Source organism: Leuresthes tenuis, unplaced genomic scaffold (genome assembly GCF_036924035.1).
Source record: "Leuresthes tenuis unplaced genomic scaffold, fLeuTen1.0.hap1 SCAF_4, whole genome shotgun sequence".
Classification (NCBI taxonomy): Eukaryota; Metazoa; Chordata; class Actinopteri; order Atheriniformes; family Atherinopsidae; genus Leuresthes; species Leuresthes tenuis.
This window is the reverse complement of record NW_027325358.1, coordinates 27,574,797-27,596,780: the sequence shown is the minus strand read 5'-3', so window position 1 is coordinate 27,596,780 and position 21,984 is coordinate 27,574,797. Positions and strand designations below refer to the sequence as shown.

The 21,984-nt window shown below is 39.8% G+C and overlaps 2 protein-coding genes across 3 annotated transcripts; both read left to right on the top strand.

Annotated features, from left to right (window-relative positions):
* Nucleotides 1–6,267: 6,267 nt before the first annotated feature.
* On the top strand, nucleotides 6,268–14,242 carry LOC140304752 (probable ATP-dependent RNA helicase DDX5). Its single transcript, XM_072383516.1, has 13 exons — nucleotides 6,268–6,457; nucleotides 8,495–8,675; nucleotides 8,823–8,919; nucleotides 9,012–9,145; nucleotides 9,370–9,435; nucleotides 9,867–10,008; nucleotides 10,101–10,261; nucleotides 10,568–10,740; nucleotides 10,976–11,086; nucleotides 11,252–11,313; nucleotides 11,401–11,460; nucleotides 12,906–13,127; nucleotides 13,437–14,242. Exons 1-13 carry the CDS (start codon nucleotides 6,417–6,419, stop codon nucleotides 13,889–13,891), a joined length of 1,905 nt encoding a protein of 634 aa, XP_072239617.1. The 5' UTR covers nucleotides 6,268–6,416; the 3' UTR covers nucleotides 13,892–14,242.
* A 1,501-nt stretch (nucleotides 14,243–15,743) lies between these two features.
* On the top strand, nucleotides 15,744–20,183 carry polg2 (polymerase (DNA directed), gamma 2, accessory subunit). 2 transcript variants are annotated; one of them, XM_072383514.1, is made up of 8 exons: nucleotides 15,744–16,594; nucleotides 16,829–16,934; nucleotides 17,992–18,097; nucleotides 18,526–18,711; nucleotides 19,163–19,300; nucleotides 19,387–19,467; nucleotides 19,698–19,798; nucleotides 19,936–20,183. In XM_072383514.1, exons 1-8 carry the CDS (start codon nucleotides 16,132–16,134, stop codon nucleotides 20,099–20,101), a joined length of 1,347 nt encoding a protein of 448 aa, XP_072239615.1. In that variant the 5' UTR covers nucleotides 15,744–16,131; the 3' UTR covers nucleotides 20,102–20,183. The 2 variants fall into 2 exon arrangements, with proteins under 2 accessions (XP_072239615.1, XP_072239616.1); XM_072383515.1 differs by lacking the exon at nucleotides 19,936–20,183 and having other exon boundaries at nucleotides 19,665–19,747.
* Nucleotides 20,184–21,984: the final 1,801 nt, after the last annotated feature.

Here is a 21,984-nt window from a genome sequence, read left to right as displayed (position 1 = left end):
TGATGTGGAAAGGAAGCTCAAAGAAGGTCTTTACAGCACAAAGCAAGGCAAGTCTGACATTTGGAGAAGTGTTCCAATTGTCCATGAATCTCTTTATTAATAGCCTATAAAATTACGTGTTTTCTCCTGCGGGACGGGAGAAGACACAAAATCAATGCATTTCTATTATTGTGCGGGCATAAATTCTCAAAGTTTTGCGGGTGCGGGCGGGAGTGGACATACACATTGCGGGAGCGGGCGGTAATGGTCTGAAATCTAGTGGGAGCGGGATGAAGAAAACAGTCCCGCGCAGGGCTCTACCACTGAGGCCAGGCAGAGCACGAGTGGCATGACATTTAACATAACTAATATTTTTTACACATTATTTATGCTGCAGAATAATTTACATCTTTGTGATTAATGAATTATCATTCAGTTATAAGGTTAATGACGATGGTGACGAGGCTTATTTGGCTGGCTTGCTGTTTAGCTATAAGCCACGGTAAGTAAAAGCTACAATGAGAAATTAAGAAGAAAATGCCATGTTACTAGTCTATACCAACTTCTACCAAACTTGCCTTATGCCAAGGTCCGCCCCTGACTAGGTCGGCTGGTCAACGAACCATTTATTAAAATTATATGACCAAAGGGTTACATGCTGCCATTCCGACATTGACCTCCAAGTGTCGGAATGGCGACACTTAATTTTTTTATTAAACTTCCCGTCATTCCGACACTTTTTTCCTCCTATGGTCGGAATGGCATACCGCCATTCCGACAGTTCCTTTTAATAGCCTATGTTTTACCCAAAACATTTTGCACTAATGATATGCCGGCGCAAATACGCCCTAAAGTTTGGCGCACAAACTCTGCACATACAGAGGCCACAGCCTCGCAAACAAACTTTAATAATCTATTATCAAAATCCCCTGAAATTTCAAATATAAAAATACAGATATTAATGTAACTCTGGCGAGACTGAAACTGATTAAGCAGAAATACAGTGTCAGTGAGCTGTCACAGCAGCCAGCTGGAGTGGAGCTCTCCACAGAGCCCATGCATCTTTTGCACGCTGTCATCATATGCAAAAGTAATAATTGCAATTACAGATATCACGGCTACTGCACAGGACACAGTTGCGAGCACTCTGCCTTGCCAATAGGAGAGGAGAGAAATGACAGCATAGAACGTATAAAAACACAACAAAATGCAGTAAAAACGTTTATTCATGTTATTCACGTGATTTATGAGTACTTGCTCCAATTATGGGAAGCGCGGATGGGCTTTGCGCATTTGGCACAAACACACAGCCGTTGCGCAAGGCTTTATACAACCTGTTGATATCTTAAAGACCTAACTGGCCACACCTGGGAGTAAATGTCATGTAGAGATTGTGTTTACATGACATTACAGCTGAACATATAGCTTTCATCCACAAACCAACGTGGTAGAGCCCGAAGACGCAGGTGCCAGACGCACATAGGCATGCGTAAAACCAATTTTGACCACTTCGTGCTGTTTATTTGCTTTCTTTTAGTTAACTTTCGTTTCTTTTGGATTCTTGTGCGTGTTATGGAGCCGATTCGGTCCATGTTTGTAAGCCTTAAATTTTCGGAAGTTGAAACAAGTGGCATTGGAGTGTGTGATTGAAAACCACCACGGTCTGCTTCTCCTTCTCCTCCTCCAGTTGCCGAGACTTTGTTTTTAATAACGCTTTTCTGTAAACATGTGTTAAACATATAAATTGCATTAACAGAAATAAGGGACTCACCTGTTGAGTAACGCACATTTCCTTATACAGAAAGCCTTGTCGGAATGGTGGGATGTCGGAATAGCGGGATTTCAGAATGGGTGTGTTGCCACCCTGACCAAAGACATGAACCCTAAGACAACAGTAGAATGCTTTGAATATGGATGATTATATAGGAAACACTTGGTGAATTGAGAAGAACTAAGGGGAGGGAATGGATGGATACCGGAATTATTTAAATAGTTGGGTTTGTTGCTAATTGAAATTAAAGGCTGACAGCTTGGATTAATCTATCATTTTAACAGTGAATTCTCTCGACACCCACATCATACCGTCTGAAATGTAAGAACAGGGTGGATCTTACTTGGTTGACACCTTCGTCCTGTTAAGTCAGCTCCGAACCACAGGTAAACGCCAACGAGTCTCTCTCGGCGCCGTTTTTCACGGCCTTCCTTTGTAGGTGACTTTCGTGGACTTTAAAGTTGCCGGAGGGGCTTCTGGACGCTCAGAAGATGAACGGGGTGGTATGTAGGAATTCGCCGCAAATAATAACAAAAAATTTCCAAGTGTTGAGTTAGTTTTAGTTGCTGGCCAACTCTGATGAGGTGAACTTATATTCACAAAAACACCGACAAGCTTAACGCTGGCTCTCTTGGTGAGCAAAACTAGGTGATGACGCGTGCAGCGGGGGAAACGTGCGACGGACACAGTATGATTCCAATATGGTTGATTAAGAACATATACGTTCCCGCGTGCATCAGTTTGGGTTAAATAACCAGTTAGCTGCTGAAACAAATTATGTAATATCAATTACTGTAGCAAAGTTAAGCTTAGATGGTTTTCCCAGACGATTACATGTATTGATATCTTTGTTGAATCAAAGGTTGAAAAATCTCATTTTCCTTTTTTTGTTTAAGCAAATATTTGAGTTTTTCCCCAAACCACTCTTTTAAAGACTATTTGTCTTACATTTATGTCAAGCAATAATGTATCTTGCCAAGCTATTCTATTTAGAATTGCTTTATGTAATAATAACTGGCCACTGAACTGTGCCCTTGCCCTTTATTTACTGAAAAAAATGTCAACGGACACAGGTAATCTGGTTGATTTATGAGGAACAAACATTTACTAAGGATTTCCTATTTTTCTACTCTTCCCCTTTTGATGCCATGTAACCTGCCTCTTTACGAAACAGACTGTTTTACGAAGATAGAAGATAAATATAGAGCTATTGATGGTTTAATGTGTAACAGTTAAATAGAAATAATGTCTGAGGGACTTTACGCTGAGCCTGGTACTGTCAACAAGGTTCACTGTGATCAGGACCACCAGGAAAGCATTGTGGACATCTATGTCAGTGCAGAAAGCCTGAGAGTGTATGACAACCCCTGGGTGGAAGATGTATCACCAGGACCTGTGGGGGCTCAACACACAGGTATGGAAACAACAAATTGATTTGTTATGTTTATGTTTGTCAGTTTGGTCGTGTTGTGCAGTACCACAGCCTCCTATGTTTAAATTTAATAATTTATTGCGTTCAGTGGTTTCAGCGTATTATAAAATGTTTGATATCTATTTTTAATATAGTTTTAATTAACTTGATTATTTTCTTTGTCAAGTGACTTTTGTCACTAAATTCTCTGGAAAGAGGAGTAAAGCCAGATATGATCCATTGTTCCTGCGTGTGATGTGTCCTCTCCTCCTGATTGTGATTGTCTGGCTAGCAGTAAAACGTAAGCATGTTTTTGTTTTTAAATTATGATAAAAAAAGATTATGTCTGTGACAAATTCCAATGTATTTTTGAATATACAATTTTGTAAGATAACATTTGTTTAGTTACTGTTTTGTTTCCCTTTCTTTTGCAACAGTGAATAAAGACAAAACAAACTGGGGACGAGAGAAAGAACTGTTGTTGTCAAATAACACTGAACTCACAAAAATTACTGATCAGTTAACAGCCAATAACACTGAACTCATCAAAGAAAGAGATGACTTGCAGAGAGAGTTAAATGGTAAGTAGAATATTATTTTCTGTCATTTATCACTTTTGTCTTCTGATGAGGACTATTTGCATTGAAAACTTAAATTGAAAATAAATCATCTTACAGTAGGTGTAATGTATCAGCAGACATTTAAATCTGAAGCCACAAAATTATTTTATATATCAAATATGCAAGCAGAAAATAAGCCAGTAGTTAGACTAATAACCCTGTAAAAAGCTTAAACAAATAGTGTAGTGCTCATAGAACATTGTTGTGTACTTTTGCTTATATAGTTCCCTGTGTGTGGTCTCTACAAGAAGTAGTACTTCTGATGTATAGCTCGACCTGTGCAGCAGAGAAAGAAAACAATCAGGTTCCTCTTCTTTTTCTTTTAATTTTTTTAATTACATATGTGCGACCAAGACAATGGTTCATATGTGTAGTTACAACCAGAGGAAAAAAAATTTCTTGTAACTGTGCTACTGTTTGCTCACAGTGTTAGGCAGATTATTTTCAGATCTTAAATTTTCAAACTATACTTTTCTAAATTATATTTATCTCATGCAGCAGGAAAGTGAGCCACAGCAAAGCCAGCCTGTGGATCAATTCTGTGCCGTTAACTACGGCTAGAAAAAGGGGTCAACAATCATACAAAATGATAACAAATATCATACAAATGTGTGTGCTGGGAAAAAAATGAAAAAGTAATTGTCCACTTGTTCACATATCATACATAAACCAACACATGAAGTCTGTCACAATTCATAGGGAAGAGCAAAGTATATCCAATTTTATTTAGTTGATTTTGACGTCTTTCGCTTCTAGGTAGGGAAAGCACAAGTAAAATACAAACTCATAAAAATCTCCTTTTAATGGCCTGTACTTATTTGTAGTTTCAGTAGTTCAACTCAATAAACCCCAATCCTGGCTCCTAACTGAGGAAAATTATTTCAGATTAGAAGAACATTGTGAATATTGCACTAATTCAGTTATTTGCTAACTTTGTGACAAAAGCACTCCATCTGTAACTCAGTGTTTTGCTTTTGTAGGTAAGGGCATTGTTAGATTGTTGTCAGCTCTTTTGATATTATTTCCTGTAAATAAGTGGGTCAAATCAATGTGCAATTCAGCGACATTTCAGAGCATAAATTAAATAATGTGGCTCTTATAAGAGCGAGAATAATCTATTTCTCCCTTTGGAACACAGATAAAACTTGTAAGGACTGTAAAACTCCAGGTGGTAAAAACAAAAACTGAGAATGTGATGATGGGTGGTGGCTCACAACGGTACGTATTGAATTTCTATGTATTTTGGAATCACAATGTTGTATCAAACTAGCGATGTAATTGCAAAACTATCTTTATTCATTGTAATCACATTGATCTTTGTTATTTCAGGAAAATAATTTTCAGGTGATTGAAACAAAAAATGCATTTGTGGTTATTGTGGTTTCAATTATTTATTTATTTTGATGTCTGTGTCTCTTTCTCAGGAACCAGCATGTTTTCAATCATCCAAATAAAACTCTTTTGTGACTGAGATGTCAAAATGAAGATGAATATTTGAGGAATATGTACAAATTTTGTACTGTATCAGTGTGAAAAGTATTTTTCATCTGCAAGCTATTTCAACATGTGGTTTCAGTTTAAAGTAACTCTGTTATATTGGAACTTTTCTCTTTCAAATAAAATCTGACATATTGTCACTTTTATCTAGATTTTTTTTATTGAACAACTTTGACAGCTTTCTTTGTAAGCTTCAGTGGAAATTGCTGGAAAAGTACTTTCCATTTATCTACTCTCATTCCCAGTAAGGATGTATGCAAAGGATGTGAGACTAGTGAATACCTTGAAACACAACATTTAAACTAAGAAAGAAATAACTTCTATCCCAGTGTTATAATTTTAGTCTGGAGCCTGGAGTTGATCCACCGGCCTTCCAACTGATAAGCATCTGCTCTTCCTCCCACAGCTACAGCTGCTAAAGGCAACACAGATGAGGCTAGCCAGCTGTTAGAACTTCAGAAAGCTGCAGTGACAACTGAACAGGAGGAGTAAGAACTATCTCATAACACCAGTTTTCCATGATAAATGGATCTGAGAGCTGACAACAATAATTTACCAAATTTAGAACCAGTGCTTGTCACAGTGGCAGACATCTAAGAAAGACTCTCAAGTATGAGGAGTTGGGCTGCACCCTGCCCTGACATGATACACACCCACTGGCTTAAGAAAGTAGCTGCACTCCATGAATGCCCAGCACAGAATGAAGATGCTGCCAATGGATGGGACCAACCCATGTAAACTGAAGCGGAGAAAGTACAATGTATCCCTCTAAATGTAGTGCAATGGTAGTATGAAGGAGAAATGAATTGTTATACACAAATGACTGGCTAAAGTAGTGTAATTAGGCACAGTACTTTAGTAAACCTTATTAATTACTTTGCACCAGTGTGTAAGAAAAGGAAATAGCGCTGATGTATACATAAAATAGTGCCACAATGGGTGCCATTTAGGACGCGCATTAATATTGATGTTATCCGCCTCGTCTGACTTCATTTCCGCCTCTACAGACTGACTTTAGTCAGCCGGCATTTTATTTTCACTAACCCGTTGAGTGTTTGTGCCCTAAGATTAACCTCCTGTCTGTTGGCCGGCTAAAGATATTTTCGCTGAATTTCCATTTCTCCAAGTCCTCTACACAATGCCTGGATTTTCAGACAGAGATCGTGGCAGAGATAGAGGGTACGTCAGTATCAGCTTTGTTTTTTGCTAAGATGTACAGCCTAACGTTCAGCAACGGAGGCCGACGTTTTTACGGTGGTATTTAAAAGATGATGCCCAATACAGTTATCTTAGTTAATCTTGCCTTGTCAGTAAGTAACTAAACTGCAAATCGTTTTTACGCGGCTGGCAACCCTGCATTCGTGCAACTGTAATACATTCCGTTTCCCTGTTGATCGGAGATAAAATGGCAGCAAACGGCGGCCCTGTGTCTGAGGCTGAGCAGTTGACAGCCTGCTTTTTATATCTGGCCCTGTGACGCAGTCGTCTCTCATCTTGCGGATGAGTTTTCAAGACGAAGATTTGTATTGTATTGCCAAAAAAAAGCGCTATTATATTTTTAACAGAATGTATCTAAATAGATGGAAAACTCAGCCCCACTTTGCCCTAGCTGTATCTTGTATGAAGCGGGTCGTGTAAACATAGTTCAGTGATCTGACAGTTACCGGTTATGTGTTTGTCAACCATTTAGAGTCTGTGGTAACACCACATTCTGTGACCTCATTAGGGCTTTGAGCAGCATTAGAATTTTTTTTATGCACGTTTTGCGATTGATTTGTCTAAATAGACTGATACAGCGGTATGATGGATAGATGGATGACTTTTTTATAGTGTTGCATTTTCAGTCCACCAGATGTGTTTTTAAAAATGTCAATGTCAATACACTATAGAGTGGCAGTACTGAAGACACCAAAGTATTCTAAAACCTTTGCGCAACTGTGTTTTGATGACACATTCTTAGGGATCACTGACCTATTTCATGACAGCATTATTCAGGTTTTACTGATGTAAAGTCGGCACTGAGCATTGACTACGCCAACCACATGCAGCAATAAGTATTAATATCGAGATGTTTTGAAAAGCAGTGAGATAAAGCAGATATTCAGCACACACAAACTTGTTTGGCTCGCTCCGAACTAGCTCTGTCTTTAGCTTACTTTTCTGTTCAGTTGTCCTTAAACAGTTTACAATTTCACGTGTGTGCTTTCCAAGAGACGTGCCTCAAAAAAACAGACAAGAGAGGAATTGATTCTATTCTAATAGCCAAGTTCATCAAAGTGGGTGTCTTCAGATTGATGAATTGTGATTTCTTTTTTATTGATGTTTTAGGGTAAGCAACAAAAATACTGAACCCAACAATTGTTATTTAAAAAAAAAAACATTTCTAACCATAAAACCACACTGACTGACTGCGTAGGGCGGCTAGGATAGTGAATTTTTATGTTGATAAGTTGTCATACAAAGAACTGTGATGACAAACTTAACTGCCTTTTTTTCTTTGATGCCACTATTCTAGCGTAAGCCTTGTAACAGTTTGATAATACACTTACACCTTATGAAGAGGAGGTCTTTAATGTGCCGCGAAGCATACATACAGTATGCTTGGCTAAAAAAGGGTCACCACTTGGATTTAACTAAGTGAATAATCCCGAGTTGCTTCAGTTGGACTGTTCGAGGTTCAGCAACGTGTCCAAAGAATGAGGTCAGCTGACTACCTGAATGTGCAGAAAGACCATTTTCTCCATGAATAGGTGTTTTTTTTTTTTGTTTTTTTTTTGCTCCTATGTGATGGCATGGTTATATTCCATACTGATAATGCTTGGACACATCAGGCCCGGACATAAGTTCATAGAGTGTGATGCATCATTTCCACACACGGACTGTCCAGCACAGAGTTAAGACCCCAACCCCACAGAGAATCTTTGGGATTTGCTGAAAAAGAACTTATAAACCATGCTACAGTAAATATGTGCTGTAGTCAAAGGTGGACCAACAAAAAAGTAGTGACAGACTTTTTTTAAAAATTATTTTTAAAACAAAGCGGTGTATAAATGAATATGACGATTTTGTTAGCTCTTCAGGCTAAAACTGATGTCATCAGCACTGCTGAAAAATGGCAGAGCGCTACTTGCCTATAATATAGTGTAAAGGTCATGACTTTTTAATGACTAACATTTCTACCTGTGCTCACTGTTGTCACACTTTCTTTTACCTCAGGTACGGTGGCGGTCCCCCTCGTTTTGGCGGTGGTGGAGGAGGCAACAGGGGTGGACCTCCTCCAGGAAAGTTTGGCAACCCTGGTGAGAGGCTCCGAAAGAAGCACTGGAACCTTGATGAGCTTCCGAAATTTCAGAAGAACTTCTACCAGGAGCATCCAGATGCTACACACAGACCAATTGTAAGACCCATTTTTTAAAATAGCATTTATATTTATCTCAGAAAAATGCACATAAACACTGAATTCTGACCATGATTTGTTTTGTTTTTTTGTGCAGTTTGACACAGGGTTTTTCTTAATCTCCTTTTTTTTTTTATATAATTCTAGCAAGAAGTTGAACAGTACCGCAGAAGCAAAGAAGTTACAGTCAAAGGCAGAGATTGCCCTAAACCAATTGTAAAATTCCATGAAGCTGCATTTCCCAGTGAGTCAAAATGCCTTTACATTTTATTGTACTAAACATTTTAGCATGTTTTCAGAGCTTTTGTCTTACAGCAATTAAACTTGTTTCTTCAGGCTACGTCATGGATGTCATTAGCAAACAGAACTGGACTGAACCAACTCCAATCCAGGCTCAGGGGTGGCCTGTTGCCCTGAGTGGCAAAGACATGGTTGGCATCGCTCAAACTGGGTCTGGGAAAACTCTTGCAGTAAGTACTCGCCAGCTGCCATCTAAGCTTCTCGGGATCTTTAAACTGTAACGTCACTATGACTCAAGAAGGACTAGAATTATGACTAATTAAAACTTAGAAATATCCATTCTATATATGTTGTATACTATATACAGGTGCATTTTAGGAAACACTGCTGTACTATTCTGCATTCTTAGTTGGCTAACACAACGGACTCACTCATTTTACTTCCCTCATTTTAGTACCTTCTGCCTGCAATTGTGCACATCCAACATCAGCCATTTCTGGAACATGGAGATGGGCCTATTGTAAGTATTGTACACCCTGTGGTTTGAAATTGCAAAGGCTGTTATGGATAATCTTTTCTGAAAAGAGTTTATGACACTGCTTTTGAGAGAGAGCATTTATTTATAGCCTAGCACAACATTGATATGATGTTAGATATGAAAAAGAGGCTGATTTGCCTCGTCAGGATATCAAACTGTTGGAATTATTCCTCTCTATTTGACTAAATATATTTTCTGTATTATGATCCAGTGTTTACAACAAATAAACAACTGAAGAATGTAACTTAATTGCAAAAACGGTTATTGTTATATCAAAATCTGGGTTTTATTTGATTCATTTGTTGGAAGGAAAGCCAGGCACTGCTTAGAACCAAGGGATATTTATCTCCAATCAGTATTGATTTGAAAAATTGAATGTTTTTTTTTTGTTTGTTGGTTTGTTTTTTTCCAAGTGCTTGGTTCTGGCACCAACCCGTGAGCTGGCTCAGCAAGTACAGCAAGTAGCTGCAGAGTACGGCAGGGCATCTCGCCTCAAGAGCACCTGCATCTATGGCGGCGCTCCCAAAGGACCTCAAATCAGGGACCTTGAGAGGGGTATGCTCACTTTTTTGTTCTTAATATTTGATTATTAAGATTTGATTTGTTTTAAGTAATGCAGCATTATGTTTTTCTTCTTTTTGCTTCAGGTGTTGAGATTTGCATCGCTACCCCGGGCCGTCTCATTGACTTCCTGGAGTGTGGTAAAACTAATTTGCGTCGTTGCACCTATCTGGTACTGGATGAAGCTGACCGCATGCTGGACATGGGCTTTGAACCTCAGATCCGCAAGATAGTGGAACAAATTCGGGTAAGTTATGTTATTGGCTTTCCCATGGTCAATGCTTAACATTGTTGTGGAGGTAGCTTGAGAATAACCCATCACACCATGACTACCTAGTGGTCTCGTTTAGGAATTATTTAGCCCAGTACTTGCACATAAAATTCTCCAGGCAAGGTACAGAAATGTGCCACAAAGAGGAGAGGAATTGAATGCATACGCTCAGAAGCTGTAACTCAAACAGATTAAGTAATATAAATCTTCTTAAATTGACTAATGTACCCTTGAAACTTTTTTTCTATAGATTTCAATTGATGTTTTTTTTGTCTTTACCAGCCTGACCGTCAGACCCTAATGTGGAGTGCCACCTGGCCAAAGGAAGTTCGTCAGCTGGCTGAAGATTTCCTGAAGGACTACGTCCAGATCAATATTGGAGCACTGCAGCTCAGTGCCAATCATAACATCTTGCAGATCGTAGATGTTTGCAATGACATGGAGAAGGAGGACAAGTGAGTAGATGACTTGCATCACTTTTGATGAGTGCATGGCCATAAAATTTAGTGTATAATTAAGCAAATAGTTCAAGAGCCAGCTGTGCATAATAACCGTTGCTCACATAAACTTCACTTAAATTTCTCATCTCGGCACATACAACTACATCTGTAACTGTAACTTTATATCTTTGATGGCTCAGTGACTTTCTTTACTGACCTAATGTCCCTTGACTCTGATTTCTGCTCCCAGGCTGATACGTTTGCTGGAGGAGATCATGAGTGAAAAAGAGAACAAGACCATTATTTTTGTGGAGACCAAAAGACGTTGTGACGAGCTCACCAGAAGGATGAGAAGAGATGGGTAGGGATCCCCTATTTTTTTTTATAATTTTTTTAGATAACATTTTTTCTTTTGTTCTAAGGTTCAAACTAAGGCAAGGCTAAATGAAAACTGCAACCATTGACCTTTACACACCGCCAGCCATGTTTAAATAAAAGTCTGAATATTTCTGTCTGTTTGTTATAGGTGGCCAGCAATGGGAATCCATGGGGATAAGAGCCAGCAGGAGAGGGACTGGGTCCTTAATGGTTAGACTAAATGTATTACATTCCAAAGTGATGATGATGAAAAAATGGAGATCTGTATGCCAGGTAAAACTCTTCCTTTGTTTTCAGAGTTCAGATATGGCAAAGCTCCAATTCTCATTGCTACAGATGTGGCCTCCCGTGGATTAGGTCAGTATGCCATTTAGTAGTACTACTTTATTATCAGCGTTACACTTATTTTAAAGAAAGTCCTTTGCTTTCTTTAACTTTTCTATGCATTTTCTGAGTTTTTCCTCACCTTAAGGTGGAGTCTTTGTGGCAGGCGCTAGGCATGACAGTCCCAGGCCTCGAGAGGGAGATGGATGACATATTGGAAGTGCTCCACTGGCTTGCCACCCAGTGGGCCTAGAGAGGTGAAAGCACTTGTGTGCCAGTGATCTTCAAAAGGCTGTGTGGCTAAGCCTTTGTCCCCGATATGTTGTTGAAACACACACATCTGTTCTCTGACCAAGGATATCATCTGAAAAAATGCCATCCAGCTGTTTCCAACTCAAACATAAAAAAAAAATTATATATGCTTGATACTGTGACTATGACCTTGCATGCAGTTGTTTTAGAGAGCGCCGTATTGCAAGTCACTTGTTTGAGATTTGGAACAATTGTTATTATTTGGAGCTTGTATCACGTAGCATGGGTGTCAGCTTGTCTAAGTTTGCAGTTGGTTTCTTTCTCGTCAAAGCGCTGGATTTCTTTAAATGGAGAGAGCAGTTTCAAATATTTTGTCTATGAAAATTGATGAGACCTGGCACATGTGTTTAGGGGATAGTGGGAACATCTAGTGAAAGGAGAAAGAGAATGAGACAGCTCAAACCAAAGTTCCTCCCTCGCCTGCATTTTATAGTCATGTCGAGACCTGCCAACGAGAGACATTTTCTCAAGTGAACACTGGCTTCTTGGAAGATCTTGCCTGGATGAAACTGATGAACGGGATTGGGGGAGGGTAGCACCGTTTTGTGTTCGCCTATGGGTCCCGAAAGGTTTAATGCTTGGACCTTTTTTCATCTTTTTTCAAAGGGGTCCCTGTTCAAATTTATACATGGTCTATTTTGTCTTGGCAAGACGTGCAGTGCGGCCTTTAATATCAAGCTTCTCTTGAGTGTACTGGGAAAAACCTGGACCTGCAAAAATGTACCACTCAGTGGTCCTATATTGGAGGCCCCAGTGCATATCGTGGCCTGACTGCGTAGAAGCTCCTGGATGTCACTTGACAATTTGTGGGGGATTTCGCTGCATTGGGAAAGGACTAGTGAATGCATACTCCTTTATGGTAAGACTTGAATCCATCTTTTTCTCCCTTGGTAACAAAAGGGAGAATGATGTCTTTGGATCTTTTTAATTATGGTAAGCAACTGGAGTGTGCATCGTTTCTCTCTTCCCACAGTAGTATTCCCATGAAGTAGATGTGAACAAAGATTTGATTTTTTTTAACTTGTGTTTCCTCCACAGCCTAATGACCAGTCTTCTTCCCCCAGCGTTCACAGTTGCTAACTTTTCCCTTTGATCTGGCTGTTGTGGTGTGCAAAATCCTGTGTGGCCTCCATGTACTTTTTTGCCACACTGCAACACTTTCACAGATGTGGAGGATGTGAAATTTGTCATCAATTATGACTACCCTAACTCCTCTGAGGATTATATCCACCGCATTGGACGCACAGCCCGAAGTCAAAAAACGGGCACGGCTTACACCTTCTTCACCCCCAACAACATGAAACAAGCCAGTGACCTGATCTCTGTGCTCCGTGAGGCTAACCAGGCCATTAACCCCAAGCTGATGCAGATGGCAGAGGACAGAGGAGGTAAGATGTCATAGATGTTCACTTAAAGGTTTGAAATAATGTAGTTTGCCCTGTTATAGTTTATAAAAGAGATAAATTAACCAACAGATTACCACAGTAAATGTAAAGTTGCTGGATATTCCAAAGTTGGTTTTATAGCAGCCCAGAGGGGGATTTATCCTGACTTCTGTGTCATAAACCTGTTTTACATCTCAAGATTATTTCATATTTATCTTGTTAGGATTTTTTAAATACCATTGCTACAGTGTCACAACAGTCTGAATTCGCTCCTTTCCTTCCCCTTTTGTCCCTCTCATCTTCCTCATGCAGGTCGTGGAAGAGGGGGAAGAGGTGGCTACAAGGATGACCGTCGGGATAGGTATTCTGGGGGAGGGAGGAGTAACTTTGGTGGTAGTGGTTACAGGGACAGGGACAATGATAGGGGGTTTGGCAACGGGCCAAAGACTGCCTTTGGAGGCAGTAAGGCCCAAAATGGCAACAATTATGGAGGCAACAGTGGTAACTCTGGTAGTAGCTATGGTAGCAACAATTACAACAACAGCAACGGACAGGGTAATTTTGGTGGTCCACCAAATCAGGGAGGCTTTGGTAACCAAAGCTTCCAAGGCCCAGCTCAGTTTGGTGGCATGCAGAGGGCTTCTCAGAATGGCATGAATCACCCACCATTCCCCTTCAACTCTCAGCCGCCACCACCACAGAACCAACAGCCACCACCCCCACCACCGATGGTGCCCTACCCCATGCCACCACCGTTCCCACAGTAGATATGATATACGCACACTATACGGAACCAACGTGACTTCTGTTGAGTCTTGAAATCTTACAATATGATTATTATTATATTATTATTATTATCCTTTGTACTGTTGAACTTTTTTTTGCTTACAGCAGGGTTGGAATTATTAAGTGAACCCCAAGCATTAAATGGAGTCCTAGACATTGTGCAACCATGATTGCTGCACCTTTCCTTAACCGTTTTTGCTACATTCCTCAGTAATTTATTTTACTAGGTATTTCAGTGTTTTCAGTTTGTGGTATGTTTAAAGTGACGTTATGAAGATCGTATAAAAAGGGTGCCTGTGGCCCTTTTTTAAATAAAGAGAAGAAAATGGAAACGTTGTCTGGTGTTGCCTTGATGCTTCTGGACCTTCATACGGTGTTGGGTGTGTCACGTTTAGTCCTTGGGTGATATTCGCAGTGCAGAACCTTTAACATTAGAGGTTGTAAGGTGTGCGTATAATAACAGTGACGATGTTGAACCTGCTCGTCTCTATTCACGTTTTGGAACAAGCTTATTTGATTAAGCTGTTTTAATCTAAATCTAAATTTTACTGAAGTGTGACAGGTTGAAATTTTGCTATAACTTTATAAAAGATTTTTTGGAAATATTGTTATGACTGTATGTTGGAAAAGGATTATCAATCAGCCACTATAGATGTCTAACCACATCAGAGTTGGAGTTATGATGGAAAATAAAAATAAATGTCCTGTTCCAAACATTTTTGGGTTTCGCTACAGGGAGGCAGTCTCGTCTTCCAAGTCTGTACCCAAGTACCAACGATTTTTATTAAATATAACAAGCTAATAAAAACCCTACAGGGATCTGACTATGGTAATTTTTTAACATCCCCAGGCTCCCAAAAAATTACACCACAGCAACTCGCCTCAAACAAAATATAAGTCCAGAACAATCCACTTAAAAAAACACATCAGCCTCCTGTACAGAGACTGCCAAGAGCACATTCAGAATTGGGTAATTAATCAAATTGTCCTCAATACTCAGTTCAGGATCTTCAGCTAAACTCCCGCTCCCCAGGCAATTAGAATATCAGAATCTGCTGGTCCAGAAAAACAAATGGAAAAAAAATAACTTAACTCATCTGGCTCGGCTGAACGTAGTGCAAGCTCAAGCTTTCTGGGTGCAAACACACCCAGTGTGCTCACTTTGAGTGGAAGCAGGAGAAATGCTGCTGTATCAGACACAAGCAGAAAGTTCTGCAGGTCATCTGGGTGAGGGAGAATACAGAAAAATCTTGCTTAGACTTGCTCCAAGATATAACAGAAAGATATGGAAGTGTTTGAGACGGACTTTTGCTCAAATATGTTGCGGCCTTTAATACCTCTGGATGTTTGAATCCCCAGTGATGGATTTAAAGTTATTTCAGATTAAGAACAGTTTTAAAAGTGCTGATCAGGAGAGTATGTTTTACTGTTACAAGGAAATAAAGTATAAAGATGAATACATATCAACAAATCCATAAACAAAGCAGTTATTTGAAAAATAAACTCTGGGTTATAGGGTAGCTTCCAACTGTTTTTTTCCCCTCTTTACGTTTCTTTCTTTTCTTTTCTTTTTAAAAAAATATTTCTCATTAGCCCAACTGGAAATTGTGAGACATGGAAAAAGAACATTATAGAAGACATGGGAAAACAGTGAATGAGAGGGATTAAAAGTTTGCTCTACTGTGACGGCAGTGACCAAGGCAGGAGGTGCTTGGTTGACTACTTCACTTATCAAGTAACTCCAGAAGATGGCAGTCGTGCAGCTATTAGAATGCGAGCTACCGTAAAAACCCAAAAGAACAAAAAGTTTATTTTATTTCCGGATCACTCATCCATCATGTGTCATGTTCGCTGTGGTCTAACCTTTAAGAATTACAAGGTTTTTGCAGAGATTATTGGTTGTGTCAAGGTGGTGAAAAGCTATTACATTCCCTAAATCACGAGCGTTTCTGAATAATGTTTGTTAAACTAGCTAAAAGGAGCTCCTACATAAGGAACCTCTGTTTTCATGTACTGTCGAAGCATCAGACATGTCACATGGATTGTGGTAGTAGCCTACACACAGTGTATTTGTTTTAATGGGAAGATAGTTGGCAGAACCAGACGTAGCACTTAAGATTATTTGAAGGTAGTCGGTCAAGAAGGTCAGACAAATTTGGCAAATGATTCACGACCTCAGTGGCGTTTGTATCTATCTTAGACTTCTCTCAACATCTTTATCATGTTGATTCAATCTATCAGGCGCATCTTGTCAAAGCCTTTATTCGCAGTAAAAACCCGGCAAAGCTCCAGAGGACGCTACAGTACATCGCTGGCTGAGGGTTTGGACCAGGTCCGGGCGTTGTTGCAGTTTTGCGTGAACAGACACTACATTTCCCCCGGTCAGATTAACGCTGAACTGTTCCAGCGAGGCTTGTGCTGCAGTTATGGACCTTTGGGCATGGAGCTGATGAGAAACCTGCTGGATCAGTGGTGGCACTCAGTCACCAGATCCAGAGCCCAGGTGTTTGGGATAAACACCCTGAGCAGCAGCCAGGGGCGAGGAGCAAACGGACTGTGGATTGTTGAATCAGAACATTTGCAGCAAATATTGGAACAACACGAGCTGAGCAAAGAGCAAGTCATCCAGGAGGCACGCGTGCTGCTGCAGAGGTCCCCCTCTTTGAGAAGAGGTTTGCTGCAAGGTACACTACAACCTAACACGCCCCTGGTGTTTTTAGACAATAAATGTACGAACAGGTGGCAAGTGCTTTCATCTGCGAAGAAAGGCAAGAAGCTCCACAAATCATTTATTGTGTTGTCACACGGTATAAATGACCAGATTGTAACTAGCCAGAGTTTAAGGGGAGTGTAACAGTGCACATAACTCGGTCATGGCTTTTTCTTGAAGATCCACATGAGTTCTGGTTTATTTCCAGGTGCCTTGGAGCAGTGTGTACCCTCGTTGGAGCTGGTGAACAGAAAGCTACCATTTGGCCTGGCAGAGACGGGTCTGTGTTTCCAGCCTTCAGATGGCTCTGGTTGGTGAGGCTTCATCCAAAAGTCTGACCGTCGCAAAAGTCAATGTGTAGAAACAAGTTTATGGAGATATACAAATGAAACTTACCTGGGATGTTACTGGCCAATATTCAACTTGTTGAATGCTGTTGGCCTGCTGAAAAAAAAGACACATCGGCTGATGTCAGAGGCTGATGTTCATCTGGTGTGTCTTAGCTGCGTTGCATGGACTTTGCACTGAAACTGACAAGATGAACTTAGATTCTGTTTTACTGGTCGCAAAAAATTGTCAGACCATGTAAAGACTGAAAAGGGCATTGTGGTTGGCTATGGTTTTTACAGGCAAAGTAGTCTTTTGAAACAGTTCCTTTCTTTCTTCCCCACAAAGGATCCTTTAGTTAACTGCCCCCCTGGCATATATGGGTAAATTAATGAAAAGAAAAATATTTCAGTGTATCATATTTGAATCTGGTAGTGGTACCGACCCTGAATCTCTGTGCATCCCGACACTTTTGTATTTTTTTTATAGAATTTTGGTGTAATTGGGACAAATTATTCTATGTATAAGTTATCTCCCTAATTTTCATAAAAAGCTTGGTGAATTAACACTTGTGTTACATCCAGTCATGTTAACTGATCAGACTTTTTGACGGAGACTTATTACAGTGAGAGACTCTCAATGAGGCTGTAGCTCAGTGTACTCGGCTTTGCTTTTGCTTTTTCACAGATGATAAAATGAGTCTGGAATTTTGTCAGCTCACACTATATGTGTTTTGTGACTTGGACAAGGTTTATGGCATGGTCTTCCAAAAAGATTCAGTGCTAGGTGATCCAACGTGACTACAGGGTGCTCAAATCATGCTGATAGCATGCAGCCAAAGCTGCAGCTGGTCTCTATTCCTGTTTAAGATTTTCTTGGACAAGAGTTCGAGATGTAGCCTCAGTGAGGAAGGAACGTGTGTTTAGATAGGGACAGAACACAGTTCTGCATTTTGAAATAGAAATTCTTTAATTGAAATGCAGTTTACTGCATCATTCTCCTATATTTTTACTAAACTGGGTTTTTTGTTGTTTTTTTTCACAGCCCTGCTGAGTTCACTCAGACATCTCTAGTTTGGTTCTGCTCCCCTCGCACCTCTTCCCAGTGGCTGGATCACTGGACGAGGCAGAGGCTGAAGTGGTGGCGAAAAGTGAGTTTTTGAGGCAGTGTGTCTTACTAAAAATATGACAGCGTTAAGGGGAACTATTAAAAAAAAATCAGCTGAAGCCATATGATACTGCATTAAACTATGCATAATGTGCACTGGATAATTTCAAACTGATTGTCTGTTTTGTATAAATCAAAGCTGAATTGTTGCTTTGGGGATGTTACCTTTAAACATGGTCATTAAATTCGCTGAAGCTTATCATAATGCTGTTGTACGTAGATAGGATTATTGTTTGTATTGGGATTATCACAGCTCTATATTTCTCTTTTTGAGGGAGTTTTCAGTATTACTTGCTGTGGGTTTTTTCAGTATGCACACTTTAGCAGACTTAAACATTAAGTCATGTCGCTGGTCCATCACAGAGTAGCCCCACATCTTCCCCCATTTTATTTTCTGTTCATTCTATCCAGTTTGCCCTGTGCCCATCTGACTTCAGCAGCAGTGAGGTCCCAGAGGACGACCTCGAAGATGCAGCATCTCGTGGGGTGAGGATCTTGTACAGTTTCGCGTGGGGACAGGAGTGCCTGGAGACACTGTGGAGCCGAGGAAACGAAGAGCTGCTGCGCACACACAAAGGGGTCCGCTCCAAACTGCAGGTCAGTTTGCTTCGTTTATTTTCCAATTTCTGCTACATTTAACTTGTTGAACTACCATTGCAAAGACATACTTACTCCCTGCTGTGTTCCATTTTGCACACTGGTGATGTCCATGTATGTCTGATTTGACTATAATGGTTAATTTTGTAATTTGTCCAGCACTTTGAAAATAAAGTGCTGACATTAAGACAAAAGTACAAAATAGGATTACCCCTTTAAGACCTGATGCAACATAAGTGTATTGCAGTCCCCATGATAAGAGGATGCCTCTAAATGGGTTCAAAAATAGTACCTCAAATGGAATGGTTCATGCTAAGACATTTTTGTTGTCAAGTAAATGCAGTGTAAATATCTGCAGTCTTAAAAGAAACTCAATTATTTAACAAAGTTGCTTTTTATTTTTTCAGTGTAACCACATGTAACGTTGTCTGTCTTTCCATGTGCGTTTCAGTGTCGAGATGGACGAAAGTCAGTTCCTCACGTTGTCTCTGTAAGCGGAAACATGGACCGTGGCATGATGGCATTTCTTTCCAACTCGCTCCAGCAGCTCAAGAAAGACGATGGCAAACAGAAGCTGCAGCAGAGAAAGGTGATTGTGCTCAACAGCTCACCTGACACATTCCAGCCACTTTTTTAATAAATCTCTCTGACTTTTGGTCCACTGTTCTATTTTAGGTTCTCAAACTCCATCCAGTCTTAGCTCCTGTCAAAGTGGCTTTAGACATTGGTAGGGGAGCCACTATGGAGCTGCGGCAGGTGAGAAAAATTAGTATTAATAGTAGATATTAGTAAAATATATATTTTTTTTCCTTGGTTAACTTTAGATAAATATTTTGAAAGAAAGTCAAATGAGGATGTAAAAGATATTTTAATAATTAAATTGTAATTGTTATTGCATCTTTGTGGAAGTATTTATCTGAACTTTTGCATTGTATGGATTTTTGTCAAAACAGACAACAGATTAAGTTTGTGAATATCTTTTGGAGGTTTGTGAAGGTCTTCTGCATGAATTCCTGGAGGCTAAGATCTATGCATGGCCTGGATATCTTGAAACTCTGCCAACATCAATGGAGCTACTGAATGCCAAGTAAATGCTTTTCATTGTTTCGATGCCTCTCTGTTACACTCTTCAGGAAAAGTTGTGAAACGCATAATGGAGACATTGCTCAGTAGGATCAAATTAGGAAATGTTTGTAAATGTGTTTCTGTTTCGATGCATTTCAGATACGATGAGATGGGAGTTCTTTTCACTGTGGTGATCAGTGAGAATACATTAGAGAGTGGCCTTATTCAGGTTCGCAGCAGAGACACAACCATCAAGGAGACCATGCACATCTCAGAAATGAAGAACTTTCTCACCAGATACATTTCTGCGGCCGACAACATCTGAATGGAATTTTGTTCAGGAATCTAATGGGGCTTTACTCTGTGCAGAACATTTAATCGCGCAAATAAATCCTCCTGAACTGAATTAAAAAGTGGTATTTTCGTGTTTGTGTTCAGGTACGTGTTGCTCACTGGACTCATGTTCATAGCAAAGGAGACTCTTTTTGAATAAGAGTGCACACACCATGTGTTTGTGTACTGCCGTTGTTGCTTAGGGAACAACTTAAGGAATCTCACTCATCACACAGCCTTGTCTTAGTACATTCATGGCAAAATGTGGACATATCGTAACTCTTTTATTTGCATGTGATAAGGTTTGTCTGAATAATGTTCAGCGATATAGGGGAAAGACTTTTTTTGTAAATGGTCGTTAATAACTTTTGTCTAGATTTCCACTAAAATATACTGAATGGCTCTTGTGTTTGCGCCGGTTACTGATGGCACAGGAGATGGTTACAAGACCATTTTTGTGATTGTAAACTACAGTTAAAAACCACTTAGTAACCACTTTAGTAATTTTCCTCGAGCTTTCAGTCATTTCACATAATCATATTTGAGATCTGAATGATTTTTATCTTAATATTTCACCAAAACCATTCACAAAGCTCATCACCGTTTCACTCAAAATAATTATCGTGGCATTAATTCAATTCAATTCAATTTTATTTATATAGCGCCAGATTACAACAATTATCATCTCAAGGCACTTAAGTAATATAGTCCAATTCAAGCCAATTGGAATTCAATTCATTGTAATCATAATCCAATTAATTCATATAGAGCCAATTCAAAGATTAATATCCTAGCTAAGGAAACCAACAGATTGCACCGAAATTTGTCTTCAGTCCAATCTCCCGTCCTGAGCGTGCCTGTGGCGACTGTGGAAAGGAACGACTCCCTTTTAACAGGAAGAAACCTCTGGCAGAACCAGACTCAGGAAGGGGGGCCATCCACCTCGTCCAGCTGGGGTTTGAGAAGACAGAAAAGAGGGAAAAGAGGGGGGAAAAAACACCATAACGCCATTCAAAGGATACCTGTTGGAACAGGGAAACACAAGTTAATAATCACAATAATGTCACATGTACATAAAATCATTTGAGAAATTAAACAGGGGGAAAAAGAGAGCAAAGTGAGGAAAGGTGTGACCGATGAGGTCCCCCAGCAGTCTAAGCCTATAGCAGCTTAACTATGGGATGTTTCAGGATTACCTGAGCCATCCCTAACTATAAGCTTTATCAAAAAGGAAAGTTTTAAGCCTAATCTTAAAAGTGGAAAGGGTGTCTGCTTCCCGGACATTTACTGGCAGCTTATTCCACAAGAGAGGGGCCTGATAACTGAAGGCTCTACCTCCCATTCTACTTTTAGAAACTCTGGGAACAACAAGTAAACCTGCAGTTTGGCAGCGAAGTGCTCTGTTAGGAAAATATCTTACAATGAGATCTTTAAGATATGATGGAGCTCGGTCATTATATGTGAGAAGAAGAATCTTAAATTCTATTCTGAATTTAACAGGAAGTCAATGAAGAGAAGCTAAAACTGGAGAAACATGATCTCTCCTGTTAGTTCTCATCAGAACTCTGGCTGCAGCATTTAGGATCAGCTGGAGGCTTTTCAGAGAATATGTGGGACAGCCCAATAATAAGGAATTACAGTAGTCCAATCTTGAAGTAACAAATGCATGAACTAGTTTCTCTGCATCACCCTGAGACAGGATGTTCCTGATTTTAGCAATATTACGAAGGTGAAAAAGGCAGTCCTAGAAACCAGTTTTATATGTGCGTCAAATGATAAATTCTGGTCAAAAATAACTCCAAGGTTCCTCACTGTAGAACTAGAAGCCAAGGAAATACCATCTAGAGTAACTATATAACTAGACAATTTCTCCCT